Source organism: Cherax quadricarinatus, chromosome 62 (assembly GCF_038502225.1).
Source record: "Cherax quadricarinatus isolate ZL_2023a chromosome 62, ASM3850222v1, whole genome shotgun sequence".
NCBI classification, from domain to species: Eukaryota; Metazoa; Arthropoda; class Malacostraca; order Decapoda; family Parastacidae; genus Cherax; species Cherax quadricarinatus.
The window spans coordinates 18858217-18874014 of record NC_091353.1 but is presented as its reverse complement, the minus strand read 5'-3'; the positions used below and the strand labels follow the sequence as shown (position 1 = coordinate 18874014).

General features: G+C 40.3%; 1 protein-coding gene across 1 annotated transcript in view; it reads right to left on the bottom strand.

The window, feature by feature from the left end:
• The window catches only part of SMC5 (structural maintenance of chromosomes 5), a 454493-nt gene that overhangs the window by 206340 nt on the left and 232355 nt on the right, over nt 1–15798 (bottom strand). The window contains exons 12-13 of the mRNA XM_070098521.1: nt 11856–12032; nt 974–1090 (exon numbers count right to left, since the gene is read on the bottom strand). Of these exons, the coding sequence (XP_069954622.1) occupies nt 974–1090; nt 11856–12032 (294 nt within the window). The remainder of the gene's footprint in view (nt 1–973; nt 1091–11855; nt 12033–15798) is intronic.

The window sequence follows — 15798 nt, the reverse complement described above, 5'->3', positions numbered from 1 at the left end:
AGGTTCCATGCCTGTCAGCTAAGAACAGGAAATTGAGGCTACAGTGGGGATAGGTTTGTCAAAACTGGACAGCTGAAGATTGGAAAAATGTCATCTGGTCTGATGAATTACAATTTCTGCTGCGACATGCAGATGGTAGGGTCAGAACATGGCATGAACAATATGAATCCATAGTGTCTTGTGTCAATGGCTCAGGCTGGTCATGGTGGTGGTGTAATGGTGTAGGGAATGTTTTCCTGGCACACATTAGGCCTATAATATCAAATGAGCATTGTTTAAATGCCACAGCCTTCCTGAGTATTGTTGTTGACCATGTGCATCCCTCTATGGCTGCAGTCTACCTATCTTCCAATGGCTACTTCCAGCAGGATAATATGCCATGTCACAACAAAGCACATGTAATCTTAAGCTGAATATGATAATGAGATGAATGTACCCCAATAGCCTACACAGTCACCAGATCTCAATCTAATGGAGTACCTTTGGGATGTGGTGGAATGGGAGATTCACAGCATGAATGTGCAGCCAACAAATCTGCAGCGAATGCATGATGCTTTCATGTCAAAATGGACCAGAATCTCTGAGGAATATTACTAACACCTTGTTAAATCCATGACATGAAGAATTCCGGCTGCTCTGGGAGCAAAGTACTAGAAGGGTGTACCTAATTAAGTGGCCACTGAATGTTGGTTAATTGACATTAACTTAGCTTAGCCAATAATAACAAATACTAGTTAATTTTTATATGTCTGGAGCAATTAAAAATCAACAAACTCTAATGTGTGTGAAATGCCTGTCCTATTGAAGCAAGTTGCAGACAAAAGAGTGATATATGGTAATGTATCTCAACTAGGCATTTTACTCTCACATAGCCAAAAACTTATAAATACACACAAAATGGATGATTTAAAACAGGAATTCCCCATGAATTGTGAAAAATCTATCCAGTGCTTAAAAAAGGAACATTTCTTACTTCAGATTTGATTTGTTGGTAGTTGCTGACACCAAGGGCTCGAAGGAGCTTTTGCAATGCTCCCTGGGCTTCCTTCTTATATGCAATGAACTCATCTGTTGATTTCTTCAAGTTTTCCTGAAGTACATCAGAAGATAAGCTTAGGAATAATTTTAACATTTAAGAAACAATAAGTAATATAAATTTCCATGAGGAAGTGAAAGAGAATTCTCCCTCTGTAAGCCATATATGTCATAAGAGTTGAATAAAATGTCAGGAGCAAGGGGCTAGTAACCCCTTCTCCTGTATATATTACTAAATTTAAAAAGAGAAACTTTCGTTTTTCTTTTTGGGCCACCCTGTCTTGGTGGGATACAGCCACTTTGCTGAAAGAAGAAATAATTTAAACCAACACCTACTTAAGTATATTAAATGGGAGCACATGGAGATAAATTGTTTTTAAGGTATGCGCTATGTGAGCATAGGTAACTAAATTTTATGAAAGGATTCAGGGGCAGGAAGTGCAGTGCTTGCACTCTGAAGGAGGGGTGGGGATATTGCAGTCCCAGAGGTAGGAAGTACAGCACATGCACTCTGAAGGAGTGGTGGGGATGTTGCAGTCCCAGAGGTAGGAAGTACAGCACATGCACTCTGAAGGAGAGGTGGGGATGTTGCAGTCCCAGAGGTAGGAAGTACAGCACATGCACTCTGAAGGAGGGGTGGGGATGTTGCAGTCCCAGAGGTAGGAAGTACAGCGCATGCACTCTGAAGGAGGGGTGGGGATGTTGCAGTCCCAGAGGTAGGAAGTACAGCACATGCACTCTGAAGGAGGGGTGGGGATATTGCAGTCCCAGAGGTAGGAAGTACAGCACATGCACTCTGAAGGAGGGGTGGGGATATTGCAGTCCCAGAGGTAGGAAGTACAGTGCATGCACTCTGAAAGAGGGTGGGGATACTGCAGTCAGAGGATGATCTGAAGTGTGATGTTAGCATACTTCTGGAAAGACAATGACTGATTGAATGAATGATGGTGAAGGTGTTTTCTACTTCCTGCCTTGGCAGGCGACAACCATTGAGGTAAAAAACTATTTAATTACCTAGGACTCTTACACACTGGCCATATTCCAGCAAGGTAGGTGACTCAAAGCAGGAAACAAATTTGCCATCACTCATCCCTCAGTTATTCTTCAAGAAGTGCATGAACATCATAGTTCCAATGTCTTAGTAAACAACGTTCTTCCCATCCTTCAGAGTACAGGCACTGTACCTGCCATCACTCTAGAAATTTAGTTTGGGTAACCAGTTTGCCTAAATTCCTTCTAGATATTACCTTTCTCACACTCCAGAAACATGCAAATTCCAAAAACTATTTATCTCTACTCACTCTGATCTAACATGTTCACACATACCTGCTAGATGTTCAAGCCCACTATCACTTAAAACCTCCTTCACATCCTCTTCCTGGGATGCCTTATTGTACTAAATTTATTTACAGTTCTGTAATATAAAATAACATATTTCCTAGGTAGCAGTCTGGCAGAAAGCAGCCACTCTGGGTGGAACTACCATCCTGCCAAGCAAGTGTGCAACAAAACCTGTAATTGTTGTACATGATAGTAGGATTGCTGGTGTTTTTTTAGGTTACACTACACATGCATGTACACACATATATTTACACATCCATCTGGGGTTTTCTTCTATTTTCAAAAGTTTTCTTTTTTTTTTTCAACGAGTCAGCCACCTCCCACCTAGGCAGGGTGACCAATACAGAAAGAAAATCCCCAAAAAGAAAATGCTTCCATCATCAGTCAATGCTTTCACCTCACTCATACATAATCACTGTCTTTCCAGAGGCACCCAGATACAACATTTTAGAAGCATATATAAAGATATATAGCATATCCCTCTAAACTGCCAATATCCAAAACCCCTCTTTTAACGTGCTGGCATTGTACTTCCCATTTCCAGTACTCAAGTCGGGCTATATAAAAATAACTGGTTTCCCTGATTCCCTTCACTAAATATTACCCTGCTCACACTCCAACAGTTCGTCAGGTCCCAAAAACCATTCGTGTCCATTCACTTCTACCTAAAACATTCAGGAATGCTTGCTGGAAGTCCAAGCCCCTTGCCCACAAAACCTCCTTTACTCCCTCCTTCCAACCTTTTTGAGGACGACCCCTACCTCGCCTTCCTTCCCCTACAGGCCTACACTCTCCGTATCATTCTACTTTGATCCATTCTCTCTAAATGACCAAACCACCTCAACAACCCCTCTTCAGCCCTCTGACTAATACATTTATTAACTCCACACCTTCTCCTAATTTTCACACTTCGAATTCTCTGCATAATATTCACAGCACACATTGCCTTTAGACCAGACATCTCCACTGCCTCCTCATGGCAGCATTTACAATCCAAGCTTCACACCCATATAAAAGTGTTGGTACCACTATACTTCCATATATTCCCTTCTTTGCCTCTATGGATAACATTTTTTTGTCTCCACAAATACCTCAATACACCATTCACTTTTTTTCCTTCATCAATTCTATGATTAACCTCATCCTTCATAAACAAATCTGCTAACACATCAACTCCCAAATATCAGAAGACATTCACTTCTTCCATACTCCCTCTCTCCAATGTGATATCCAATTTTTCTTTATCTAAATCATTTGATACCCTCATTACCTTACTCTTATCTACGTTCACTTTCAACTTTCTACCTTCACACATTCTTCCGAACTCATTCACTAACCTTTGCAACTTTTCTTTAGAATCTCCCATAAGCACAGTATCATCAGCAAAAAGTAACTGTGTCAACTACCATTTTGTATTTGATTCCCCATAATTTAATCCCACTTCTCTCCCCAACACCCTAGCATTTACTTTCACAACCCCATCTATAAATATATTAAACAACCATGGTAACACTACACATCCCTGTCTAAGAACTACTTTTACCAGGAAGTAATCTCCCTCTCTCTCCTATACACACAGCATTTAGTAACTTACTACCCAGTCCATACAGCTGTAACATCTGCCACATTGCTCCCCTATCCACTCTATCATATGCCTTTTCTAAATCCATAAATGCAATGAAATCTTGCTTACCTTTATCTAAATACTGTTTACATATATGCTTTAATGTAAACACTTGATCTACACATCCCCTACCCACTCTAAAGCCTCCTTGCTCATCTGCAATCCTACACACTGTTTTACCTCTAATTATTTCAATAATAACCTTACTGTACACTTTTCCTGGTATACTCAGTAAACTTATTCCCCGATAATTTTTACAATCTCTTTTGTCCCCTTTCCCTTTATATAAAGGAACTATACACATTTTCTGCCAATCCCCAGGTACTTTCTGCTCTTTCATACATTTATTAAACAAAAATACGAACCACTCCAACACAATGTCATCCCCCGTGCTTTTAACATTTCTATCATGATCCTGTCAGTTCCTGCTGCTTTACCCCTTTTCATTCTTCATAATGCCTCACACACCTCCCCCACACTCACATCCTGCTATTCTTCACTCCTAAAAGATGTTATACCTCCCTGACCAGTGCATGAAATTACCGCCTCTTTCATCATTGACATTTAAAAGTTCCTCAAAATATTCCTGCCATCTACCCACTAACTCCAGCTCCCCATCTACTAACTCCCCTACTCTGTTTTTAAGTGACAAATCCAATCGTTCTCTAAGCTTTCTTAACTTGTTTATGTCACTCCAAAAATTTTTCTTATTTTCAGCAAAATTTCTTGCCAGTGCCTCTCCCACTCTTTCATCTGCTCTCCCTTTGCATTCATTCACCACTCTCTTCACCTTTCTTTTACTCTGCTTTTCTTACAACACTTCTGCTTTGTAAAAACCTCTTATACGCTACCTTCTTCTCTTTTATCACACCCTTTACTTCATCATTCCACCAATCAATCCTCTTTCCTCTTGCACCCACCCTACTATAGCCATAAACTTTTGCCCCACATTCTAATACTGCATTTTTAAAACTATTCCAACCGTCTTCAACCCCCCCACTATTCATACTTGTATTAGCCCACTTTTCTGCCAACAGCTGCTTATATCTCGCCCTAACTTCTTCCTCCCTTAATTTATACATTTTCACCTCTGTCTCCTGCTTGCTGTTGCCATTTTCCTTTTGTTCCATCTACCTCTTACTCTAACTGTAGCTACAACTAAATAATGATCCGATATATCTGTTGCTCCTCTATAAACATGTACATCCTGAAGCCTACCCATTAACCCTTTCAAGGTTTAGGACGTACTACTACGGTTTAAGCACCAGGGTTTTTGACGTGCTAGTACGCATAAATTCTAGTGCCCTCAAATCTAGTGAGAGAAAGTTGGTAGGCCTACATATGAAAGAATAGGTCTATGTGGTCAGTGTGTGCAGTATAAAAAATATCCTGCAGCACACAGTGCGTAATGAGAAAAAAAATTTTGACCGTGTTTTTAGATTAAAACAGCGACTTTGAACTGTAATTTTACGTGGTATTTACTGTTGTATTCTAGTTTTCCTGGTCTCATTTTATAGAATGGAAGATATATTACAGAAATTGAGATGATTTTGACTGGTTTTGCAATGAAAAGTACCTTGAAATTGAGCTCAAAGTAGCAGATATGTTCGATTTTTACCAAAGTTCAAAAGTAAACAAATCATGCTAAGCGTCCAATACATGTCAACTGGTGAGTCTAATATTCTTTCACAAGTGCGCCGTTATTATTTATGCCATTTCTACACTAATGCAGTAGTCTGCATAACAGTAAATCTTCTATTTTTTGTGAGAATAAAAATTCAAAGTGGAAAGCAAAAGAATGTAAGAGGGGCATGGGGATGTGACTAATGAACAGAGGAATGTTATTTTAGTGCCAGGAATGTCTTTCTTGTTTATTCTGGACCCTATTTAGAAATTGGCATCTTTTGAAATTTGTGTGAAATTCGCAAAATTGCTAAATTCTGACCACTGTATTGGATAGTTAAAATTAGTAAATGGGTGGTTTCTTGTACTCATTCGATAGAAAAAATGGAGTTCTAGCGAAATAGTTATGATTTTTGTCGACTAGTACACTGGAATTCGTCGAAAATAGGGCTCAACGTGGGCAAAATCGCCGATGCGTAAACATCGTCGAGACCGCTAACTTCGTGAGAGCATAATTCCATAAGTTTTCCATCAAATTTCATACTTTTGGTGTCATTATGATTGGGAAAAGATTCTCTATCTTTTCATAAGAAAAAAAAAATTTTTTTTTTAACCCTTTCAGGGTCCAAGGCCCAAATCTGGAGTCACGCACCAATGTCCAAGAATTTTCAAAAAAAAAATTTGTTATTTTTTCTTATGAAATCGTAGAGAATCTTTTTGTGAAGGTAATAAAACAAAAAGTACGAAATTTGGTGGAAAATTGACGAAATTATGCTCTCGCGAATTTTGATGTGTCAGCGATATTTACGAATCGGCGATTTTGCCGACTTTGACTCCCATTTTAAGCCAATTACATTATTCCAATCAAACAAATTCTTAGCTATTTCACTAGTATTACTTCTATTCAATCGATTGAGCACAAGAAATCGCCAAGTCAACTGTTTCATCTACAAAATAAAGTGATCGGAAATTGTTAATTTGGCCAATTTAACACAAAGTTCAAAATATTCCAATTTCAAAATAGGGTCCAGAATGAACAATGTAGGCATTCCTGGCACTAAACTAACATTTCCTCTGTTCATTAGTTATGTTTTGAGGCTTTACAAATAAATTCCATTTTGATTTTTTATTCACATAATGAATTTTTATTCACACCAAAAAATAGAAGATTTACTGTTATGCAATACTGTAATAATTGTATAAATATCATCACCATATTTGTGAATGTATATTAGACCCACCAGCTGACGTGTATTAGATGTGTGAGGTCGTTTGTTTACTCTTGAATATCGGCAAAAATTTAACATTTCTGCTACTTTGAGCTCAGTTTCAAGCCATTTCCAGTGCTAAAACCAATCAAAATCATCTCTATTTCTGTAATATGTCTTCCATTCTATCAAATGAGACCAAGAAATCGCAAATACAACTATAAAAAACATACGAAAAAACACTGCAAAGTTGCTGTTTTAATCGAAAAATCATGATTTCATTTTTTTTCTCTCATTATACACAGTGTGCTGCAGGATTTGTTTTATGTGGTGCACACATACCACATAGATGTATTCTCTCATATCTAGGCCCAAATGTACCACTCACAGTTTATCAGAGTGAGCTGAGCTCATGGCGTAGATCTACGGTTTGGACCCTGAACGTAAAGCCGTAGATCTACGGGACGGACCCTGAAAGTGTTAAATTTGGGTGACCCTGAGAACAAGTCTGGGAGAGGGCCTGGGGACCCTGAAAGGGTTAACCTTTTATCCACCAATACATAATCTAACAAACTACTTTCATTACATGCTGTATCATACCTTGTATACTTATTTATCCTCTTTTTCATAAAATGTGTATTACTTATTACTAAATCTCTTTGTACACCTAGCTCAATTAACCCCTTGACTGTCGCAACCCTAAATCCTGGTGTCGCAAAATTTCCCCCCCCCCCCCAAAAAAAAAAAATATATATTTTTTCTTATGAAATGATAGAGAAAATTTTCCCGATTGTAATAACACCAAAAGAACGAAATTTGATGGAAAACTGACGGAATTACACTCTCGCAAAGTTAGTAACCTTGGCGATTTTTACGAATCGGCGATTTCGCCCATTTGGAGCCCTATTTTCGGCTAATTCCATTGTTTCAGTCGACCAAACTCATAGCTATTTCTTTAGAACTCCATTTTTTCTATCGATTGAGTACAAGAAACTGCCTATTTACTGATTTCAACTACCCAATAACGTGGTCAGAAATTTGCAATTTGGACAATTTCACGAAAATTAAAAAATATGACAATTTCAAAATAGTGTCCAGAATGAACAATGCAGACATTCTTGGCTCTAAAATAATATTTTCTGTGTTCATCAGTCACGTCTCCAGGCCCCTCTGATATTACTCTTGCTTTCTATTTTGAAATTTTATTCAAACAAAAAATAGAAGATTTACTGTTATGCAGAGTACTGCAGTATTATAATAATTGTATAAATAATGTCAACCCATTCATGACTGCATATCAGAATGGCTACTTGGACTTTTATTGGAAAATGACATCATTTGTTTACTTTTGAACACTGGCAAAAATCAAACATTTCCCTTACTTTGAGCTCCATTTCAAGATTCTTTTCATAGTAAAACCAATCAAAATCACCTCTATTTCTATATGTTGTCCATTCTATCAAATGAGACCAAGAAAACGAGAATACAACCATAAATACTATACGAAAATAGACCACAAAGTCTGCATTTTAATTAAAAAAAAAAAAAAAAGTCGGAGTTTTTGTTTTCCTCATTATGCAATGCGTGCCGCAGGATTTTTTTATATGGTGCACACTGACCACACAGACCCATTCTCTCACATGTGGGTCTACCAGCTTTCTCCTGCTTGATTCGAAGCTAGAATTTATGAGTATATATATACGTCAAACATGGTGGCTCGTAAGACGTACATATATATATACGACCAAAACAGTCAAAGGGTTAAAGGCTCCCCATTTTCATTTACCCCTGGCACCCCAAATTTACCTACTACTCCCTCCACAACATTTTTACCCACTTTAGCACTGAGATTCCCAAGCACAAGTACAGTGGACCCCCGGTTTACGATCAGCTCCCAATGCGACCAATTATGTAAGTGTATTTATGTAAGTGCGTTTGTACGTGTATGTTTGGGGGTCTGAAATGGACTAATCTAATTCACAATATTCCTTGTGGGAACAAATTCGTTCAGTAATGGCACCTGAACATACTTCTGGAATGAAATAATATCGTAAACCGGGGGTCCACTGTACTCTCTCACTTGGGTCAAAACTCCCAATGCACTCACTTAACATTTCCCAAAAATCTCTCTCTTTCCTCTATAGTTCTCTCTTCTCCAGGTGCATAAACACTTACTATAACCCACTTTTCACATCCAACCCTTATTTTACTCCACATAATCCTTGAATTTATACATTTATATTTCCTCTTTTCCTGCCATAACTTATCCTTCAACATTATTGCTACTCCTTCTTTAGCTCTAACTTTATTTGAAACCCCTGACCTAATCACATTTATTTCTCCCCACTGAAACTCTCCCACCCCCTTCAGCTTTGTTTCACTTACAGCCAGGACATGCAGCTTCTCATTCATAACATCCACAATCATCTTTTTCTTATCATTCGCACAACATTCATGCACATTCAAACATCCCACTTTGATGGTTTTCTTCTTTTCCTGTTTAGTAAGCTATACAGGAAAAGGGGTTACTAGCCCATTGTTCCCGGCATTTTAGTTGAATTTTACAACACGCATAGCTTACAGAGGAAAGATTCTTATTCCACTTCCTCATGGTTATGAAATGAAAAGCACTAAGAACAAGAACTATTAAGATAAAATCAAAGAAAACTCAGATGAGTGCATATACATAAATGTGTACATGTATGTGTAGTGTGACCTAAGTGTAAGTAGAAGTAGCAAGACTTACCCAAAATCTTGCATGTTTATGAGACAGAAAAAGGACACCAGCAATCCTACCATAAGGTAGGACGGTAGTATCTCCCCGAATGGTTTCTGTCTACCAACCTACTACCAGTTCTTGTTCTTCTTTATTTCCTCTTATCTCCATGGGGAAGTGGAAAAGAATTCTACCTCCTTAAGAGGCGGCTAAGATGCCAGAAGTAAGGGGCTAGTAACCCCTTCTTCTGTATAAATTACCGAGTGTAAAAAGAAAAATGAAAGTTTTTCTTTTTAGGTCACCCTGCCTTGGTGGGGTATGGCCAGTTTGTTGAAAAAAAAAATTATGTGGAAAAAGAGCTCCACAAATTATAAATCATGATGGCATTTTAAGGGTACTTATGACCCAAATACACGTGGGATCATTTCACGTATTGACAACAAGAGAACGTGTAATATAACTGATTAATATTGGATCAAACTGGAGCACTGTAGTAATGGTACTAAAATTTGAAACCAGCATATTTCAAACCTAATTTGAGTAAACTTTGTCATCCATGAAGAGATAGTAAGATTGGTTAAGTTAGATAAGATTTGCTAGGAAACAGGACAAGTGTTTCCTGATGCGGGTCTTAGTCATGTGATGACCTGCCTCTGGAGCTTTTGGTTATCTGACTGAGGTCTTCTGCTGTCTTACTAGTTCACCCCTTTAAAAATTATGGTTATGATTATAACCATTTTTGATGATTGTTGTTGATGCAATAAAAGGGAGGGTGACAGCTGGGTCAGGTGCATTTTGAGGCACCTTGAACGACATCATAAAAAGTGAACAGCTCTGACAATTGCAGGTGAAGGAGGTTATCACTGAGCATAAAGCATGTACAGTATATACGTACATGCATGTGCACGTGCGTGTGTGTGTGTGCAGACTCGCCTATATGTGGTTGCAGGGATCGAGTCATGGCTCCTGGCCCCACCTCTTCACCGGTTGCTACTAGGTTCACTCTCTTCCTGCTCCATGAGCTTTATCATACCTCTTCTTAAAGCTATGTATGGATCCTGCCTCCACTATTTCACTCTCCAGACTATTCCACTTCCTGACAACCCTGACTGCAGAAGTACATGTACTTCCAAACATTTCTGTGACTCATCTGAGTTTTCAACTTCCAGCTGTGACCCCTTGTTGCTGTGTCACATCTCCAAAACATTCTGTCCCTAGCCACCTTGTCAATTCCTCTTGGTATTTCCTATGTTGCTACAATGTCTTCCCTATCCCTCCCATCCTTCAGTGTTGTCAGGTTGAATTCCCTTAGCCTCTCCTTGTTGGACAAACCCCTCAGCTTCACGATTAAGTCTTGTTGCAAACATTTCCACTTTCTCTAATTTCTTAATTTGTTTGACCAGGTGTGGGTTCGATACTGGTGCTGCACACACCAATATGGGTCTGACATACACAGTGCATAGTGTTGTGAATGACTCCTTACTTAGATGTCGAGTGAGTTTTACAGTCTCTGACCTCTTAGGCTGCACTCTGCGGTCTTCCTTTTCCTTCCCCAAGCTTCGTAACTTTGCACTTGCTGAGGTTAAACTCCAGGAGCCACTTATCGGACCACACTTGCAGCCTGTCCAGATACCCTTTTAAACTTACCTGATCCTCGTCCACTTGTATTCTCCTCATTAGCTTCACATTGTCTGCAAACAGGGACATCTAAGAGTCTATCCCTTCCATCATGTCATTCACATATCCAAGAAACAGCATTGGACCTAGGACTGACCCTTGTGGAACCCCACTTGACAAATGCACCTACTGTGTGTGTGTGTGTGAGCGCATGATCACCTATATGTGGTTACAGGGATTGAGTTGTACCTCCTGGCACTGCCTCTTCGCTAGTTGCTGCTAGGTCCACTCTCTCCCTCCTCCATGAGCTTTATCATACCTCTTCATAAAACTATGCATGGATCCTGCCTCCACTACTTCACTCTCCAGATTGTTCTACTTCATGACACCTCTGAGGCTGAAGAATACTTCCTAACATCCCTATGACTTATCCGAGTTTTCATCTTCCAGTTGTGTTCCCTTGTTCTAGTGTCCCATCTCTGAAACATTCTGGCCATATCCACCCTTGTCAATTCGTCTCAGTATTTTATATGATGTTATCGTGTGTTCCCCATTCCTCCTGTCCTCCAGTGTCATGAACCTTATTGCAGTCTAGAGAGAGAGAAATATCAATATGAATTGAGTGATGCACACTTCAAGATGGATCCCCAGCAATAACAACTACAAATTAGGCACAAGCAGATTACCATACCTCAAAAGTGGCAATTTCTTGCTCTGAAGACATTATCTGATTTTCAATGGTTTGAAGAGCGGCATATTCAGTCTTGGCTTGACCCACAAGTCTCTGATGCTTCTGAAACAACTCTACAGATTCCTTAGCAGCCATTCCACATTCTATACATACACGAATCATGTTCTTCACCACTCCCTGTAAAAAACATACATATACACCAACATGTTCTTCAGTGCATCCTGTAACACATATACATATTATACACCAACTTGTTCTTCAGTACATCCTGTAACACATATACATTATACAAATAACCCGCACATAGAAGGGGGGAGCTTACGACGACAATGCTCTTTTCTGCCACATAAGAGATCACAGTCATCCTACTGACTGGTCTTCTGCTAAAACTGTCTACTCTACTTCTAACTTTCACAGTCGCTGTCTGGTTGAATGCTCCCTTATACACAACTTTCTTTGCATGAATCTTAGTCCTGGCTTTGTCTCTGTACATGCCTTCCTTTCCCATTACATTGGTAAAATGCTCCAAACTTCAGAACACCTATGATTTAACCTGATTCTTTTATCTCCTTCTCCCTCTTCCCCTTTCCTCTTTCTCCTTTGGATTTTCTTTCTTCTACCTTGGGTGTTTGGTCCATTATTATTTTTTCCCCCTTTGTGTTTTTGTTCCTACACTTTGTGGGCCCCTAGCTCCCTTGTGGGCCCCTAGCTGCCTTGTGGGCCCCTAGCTCCCTTGCAGTGTTCCTCTTTCTTAGTCTTCAACTGGCTTCACTACTACTACTACCTCTACCTCTCTTCTTCCTTTTCTACTACCTCTCTTGTCTTGTCCTTGTCTGCTGGCCTGTATATACTGCCTCCTCTCCTTTTTGTTAATGTGACTTTGTAAATGGTCCAAGTTGGACCAACATGTCATCGTAAGCTCCTCTCTCGTATGTGCAGGTTGTGTATTGTTCAAGTCACAGAATTGTGCCGTTTTGTTATTTACACACATACATATTATACACCAACATGTTCTTCAGTACATCCTGTAATGCACATACATATTATACATTAATATGTTCTTAATACTTCCTGTAACAAACACATATTGTATATTTACCCACTGAGGGTTAATGATCTGAAACTTGCTCTCAGAGCTAGAGAATTTAAAAAAAAAAATTCTTATGAAATGATAGAAAATCTCTTTTCAGGTACGAAATTTTATGGAAAACTTACACAAAGTTAGTGGTCTCAGTGATCTTTACGCATTTTTGACTTTGCCCACTTTGAGCCTATTTTTGGCCAATTCCATTGTTCCTGTCAACCAAACTCAAAGCTATTTCACTAATATTCCTTCTATTCTATCACTGAGTATAAAAAAACAAAAGATTTTCTGTTATGCAGACTACTGCAATATTGTAAAAATTGTATAAAAAATGTCAGCACATTTATGAACACATATTAGACCAACCAGTTGGGAATGTATTATGCAAGTGATGTAATTTGTGTACCCTGGAACATCAGCAAAAATTTAACATTTCTGCAACTTCGAGTTCAATTTGGAGGTACTTTCACTCCCGAAACCAAGAGAACAACGAAAAAAACCCATCAAAAAATACAACGCAAAGTCGCTTCTTAAGCTAAAAACACAGTCGTAGCTTTTTTTTCTGATTATGCACTACATGCTGCAGGAATTTTTTTGTATGGTGAGCACATACCACATAGACCCATTCTCTCATATCTAGGCCCAAATTTACCGCTCACAGCTTATCTGAGTGAGCTGAGCTCATAACATAGAACTACTGGACTGACACTGGCTTAAAAGCCATAGTGCTATAGGATTGACCAAGGCTTCAAAGCCATAGTACTACGGGACAGACCAAGGTTTCAAAGCCAAAGTACTACGGGAGCGACCAAGCTTTCAAAGCCATAGTACTATGGGGCTGACACAAGCTTCAAAGAAACAGTACTACAGGGATGACACAGGCTTCAGAGACATAGTACTATGGGACTGACCATAGCTTCAAAGCCACAGTACTATGGGACTGACCCAGGATTCAAAGCCACAGTACAATGGAACTGACCCAGGCTTCAAAGCCATAGCAATATAGTACTCACCCAGGCTTCAAAGCCATAGTACTATGGGACTGACCAAGGCTTTAAAGCCATAGTAATATGGGACTGACCCAGGATTCACAGCCATAGTAATATGGGACTGACCCAGGATTCACAGCCATAGTAATATGGGACTGACCCAGGATTCACAGCCATAGTAATATGGGACTGACCCAGGATTCACAGCCATAGTAATATGGGACTGACCCAGGATTCACAGCCATAGTAATATGGGACTGACCCAGGATTCACAGCCATAGTAATATGGGACTGACCCAGGATTCACAGCCATAGTAATATGGGACTGACCCAGGATTCACAGCCATGGCAATATGGGACTGACCCAGGATTCACAGCCATAGTAATATGGGACTGACCCAGGATTCACAGCCATAGTAATATGGGACTGACCCAGGATTCACAGCCATAGTAATATGGGACTGACCCAGGATTCACAGCCATAATACTATGGGACTGACCCAGGATTCACAGCCATAGTAATATGGGACTGACCCAAGGCTTCAAACCCATAGTACTATGGGACTGAGTAAGGCTTCAAAGCCATAGTACTAAGGGACTGACCCAGACTTGAAAGCAATAGAACTATGGGACTGACCCAGGATTCACAGCCATAGTAATATGGGACTGACCAAGGCTGCACAGCCACAGTATTACAGAAATAACCCAGGCTTCAAAGACATAGTACTATGGAACTGACCCATGTTTCAAAGCCATAGTAATAGGGGACCGACCCAGCCTTCACAGCCATAGTTCTATGGGACTGACCAGGCTTCACAGCCATAGTACTATGGACTGACCCAAGCTTCACATCCATAGTGCTATAGAACTGTCCCAGGCTTGACAGCCATAGTAATATGGGACTGACTCAGGCTTCACAGCCATAGTAATATGGGACTGACCCAGGCTTCACAGCCATAGTAATATGGGACTGACCCAGGCTTCACAGCCATAGTAATATGGGACTGACCCAAGCTTTACAGCCATAGTACCGTAGGACTGACCCAGGCTTCACAGCCATAGTACTACAGGACTGACCCAGGCTTCACAGCCATAGTACTACAGGACTGACCCAGCCTTCACAGCCATAGTACTACAGGTCTGACCCAGCCTTCACAGCCATAGTACTACAGGACTGACCCAGCCTTCACAGCCATAGTACTACAGGTCTGACCCAGCCTTCACAGCCATAGTACTACAGGTCTGACCCAGCCTTCACAGCCATAGTACTACAGGACTGACCCAGCCTTCACAGCCATAGTACTACAGGACTGACCCAGCCTTCACAGCCATAGTACTACAGGACTGACCCAGCCTTCACAGCCATAGTACTACAGGACTGACCCAGCCTTCACAGCCATAGTACTACAGGACTGACCCAGCCTTCACAGCCATAGTACTACAGGTCTGACCCAGCCTTCACAGCCATAGTACTACAGGACTGACCCAGCCTTCACAGCCATAGTACTACAGGACTGACCCAGCCTTCACAGCCATAGTACTACAGGACTGACCCAGCCTTCACAGCCATAGCACTATGGGACTTACCAGGCTTCACAGCCATAGTACTACAATACTGACCCAGACATCACAGCCATAGTACTATGGAACTGACCTAGCCTTCACAGCCATAGTACTATGAGACTGACCCAGGCTTCACAGCCACAGTACTACAGGACTGACCAAGGCTTTACAGCCATAGTACCATGGCATTGACCCAAACTTCAAAGCCATAGTATTATGGGATTGACCTAAACTTGAAAGGCACAGTACTATGGGACTGACCCAAGCTTCACAGCCATAGTGCTATGGGACTGACCCAGGCTTCACA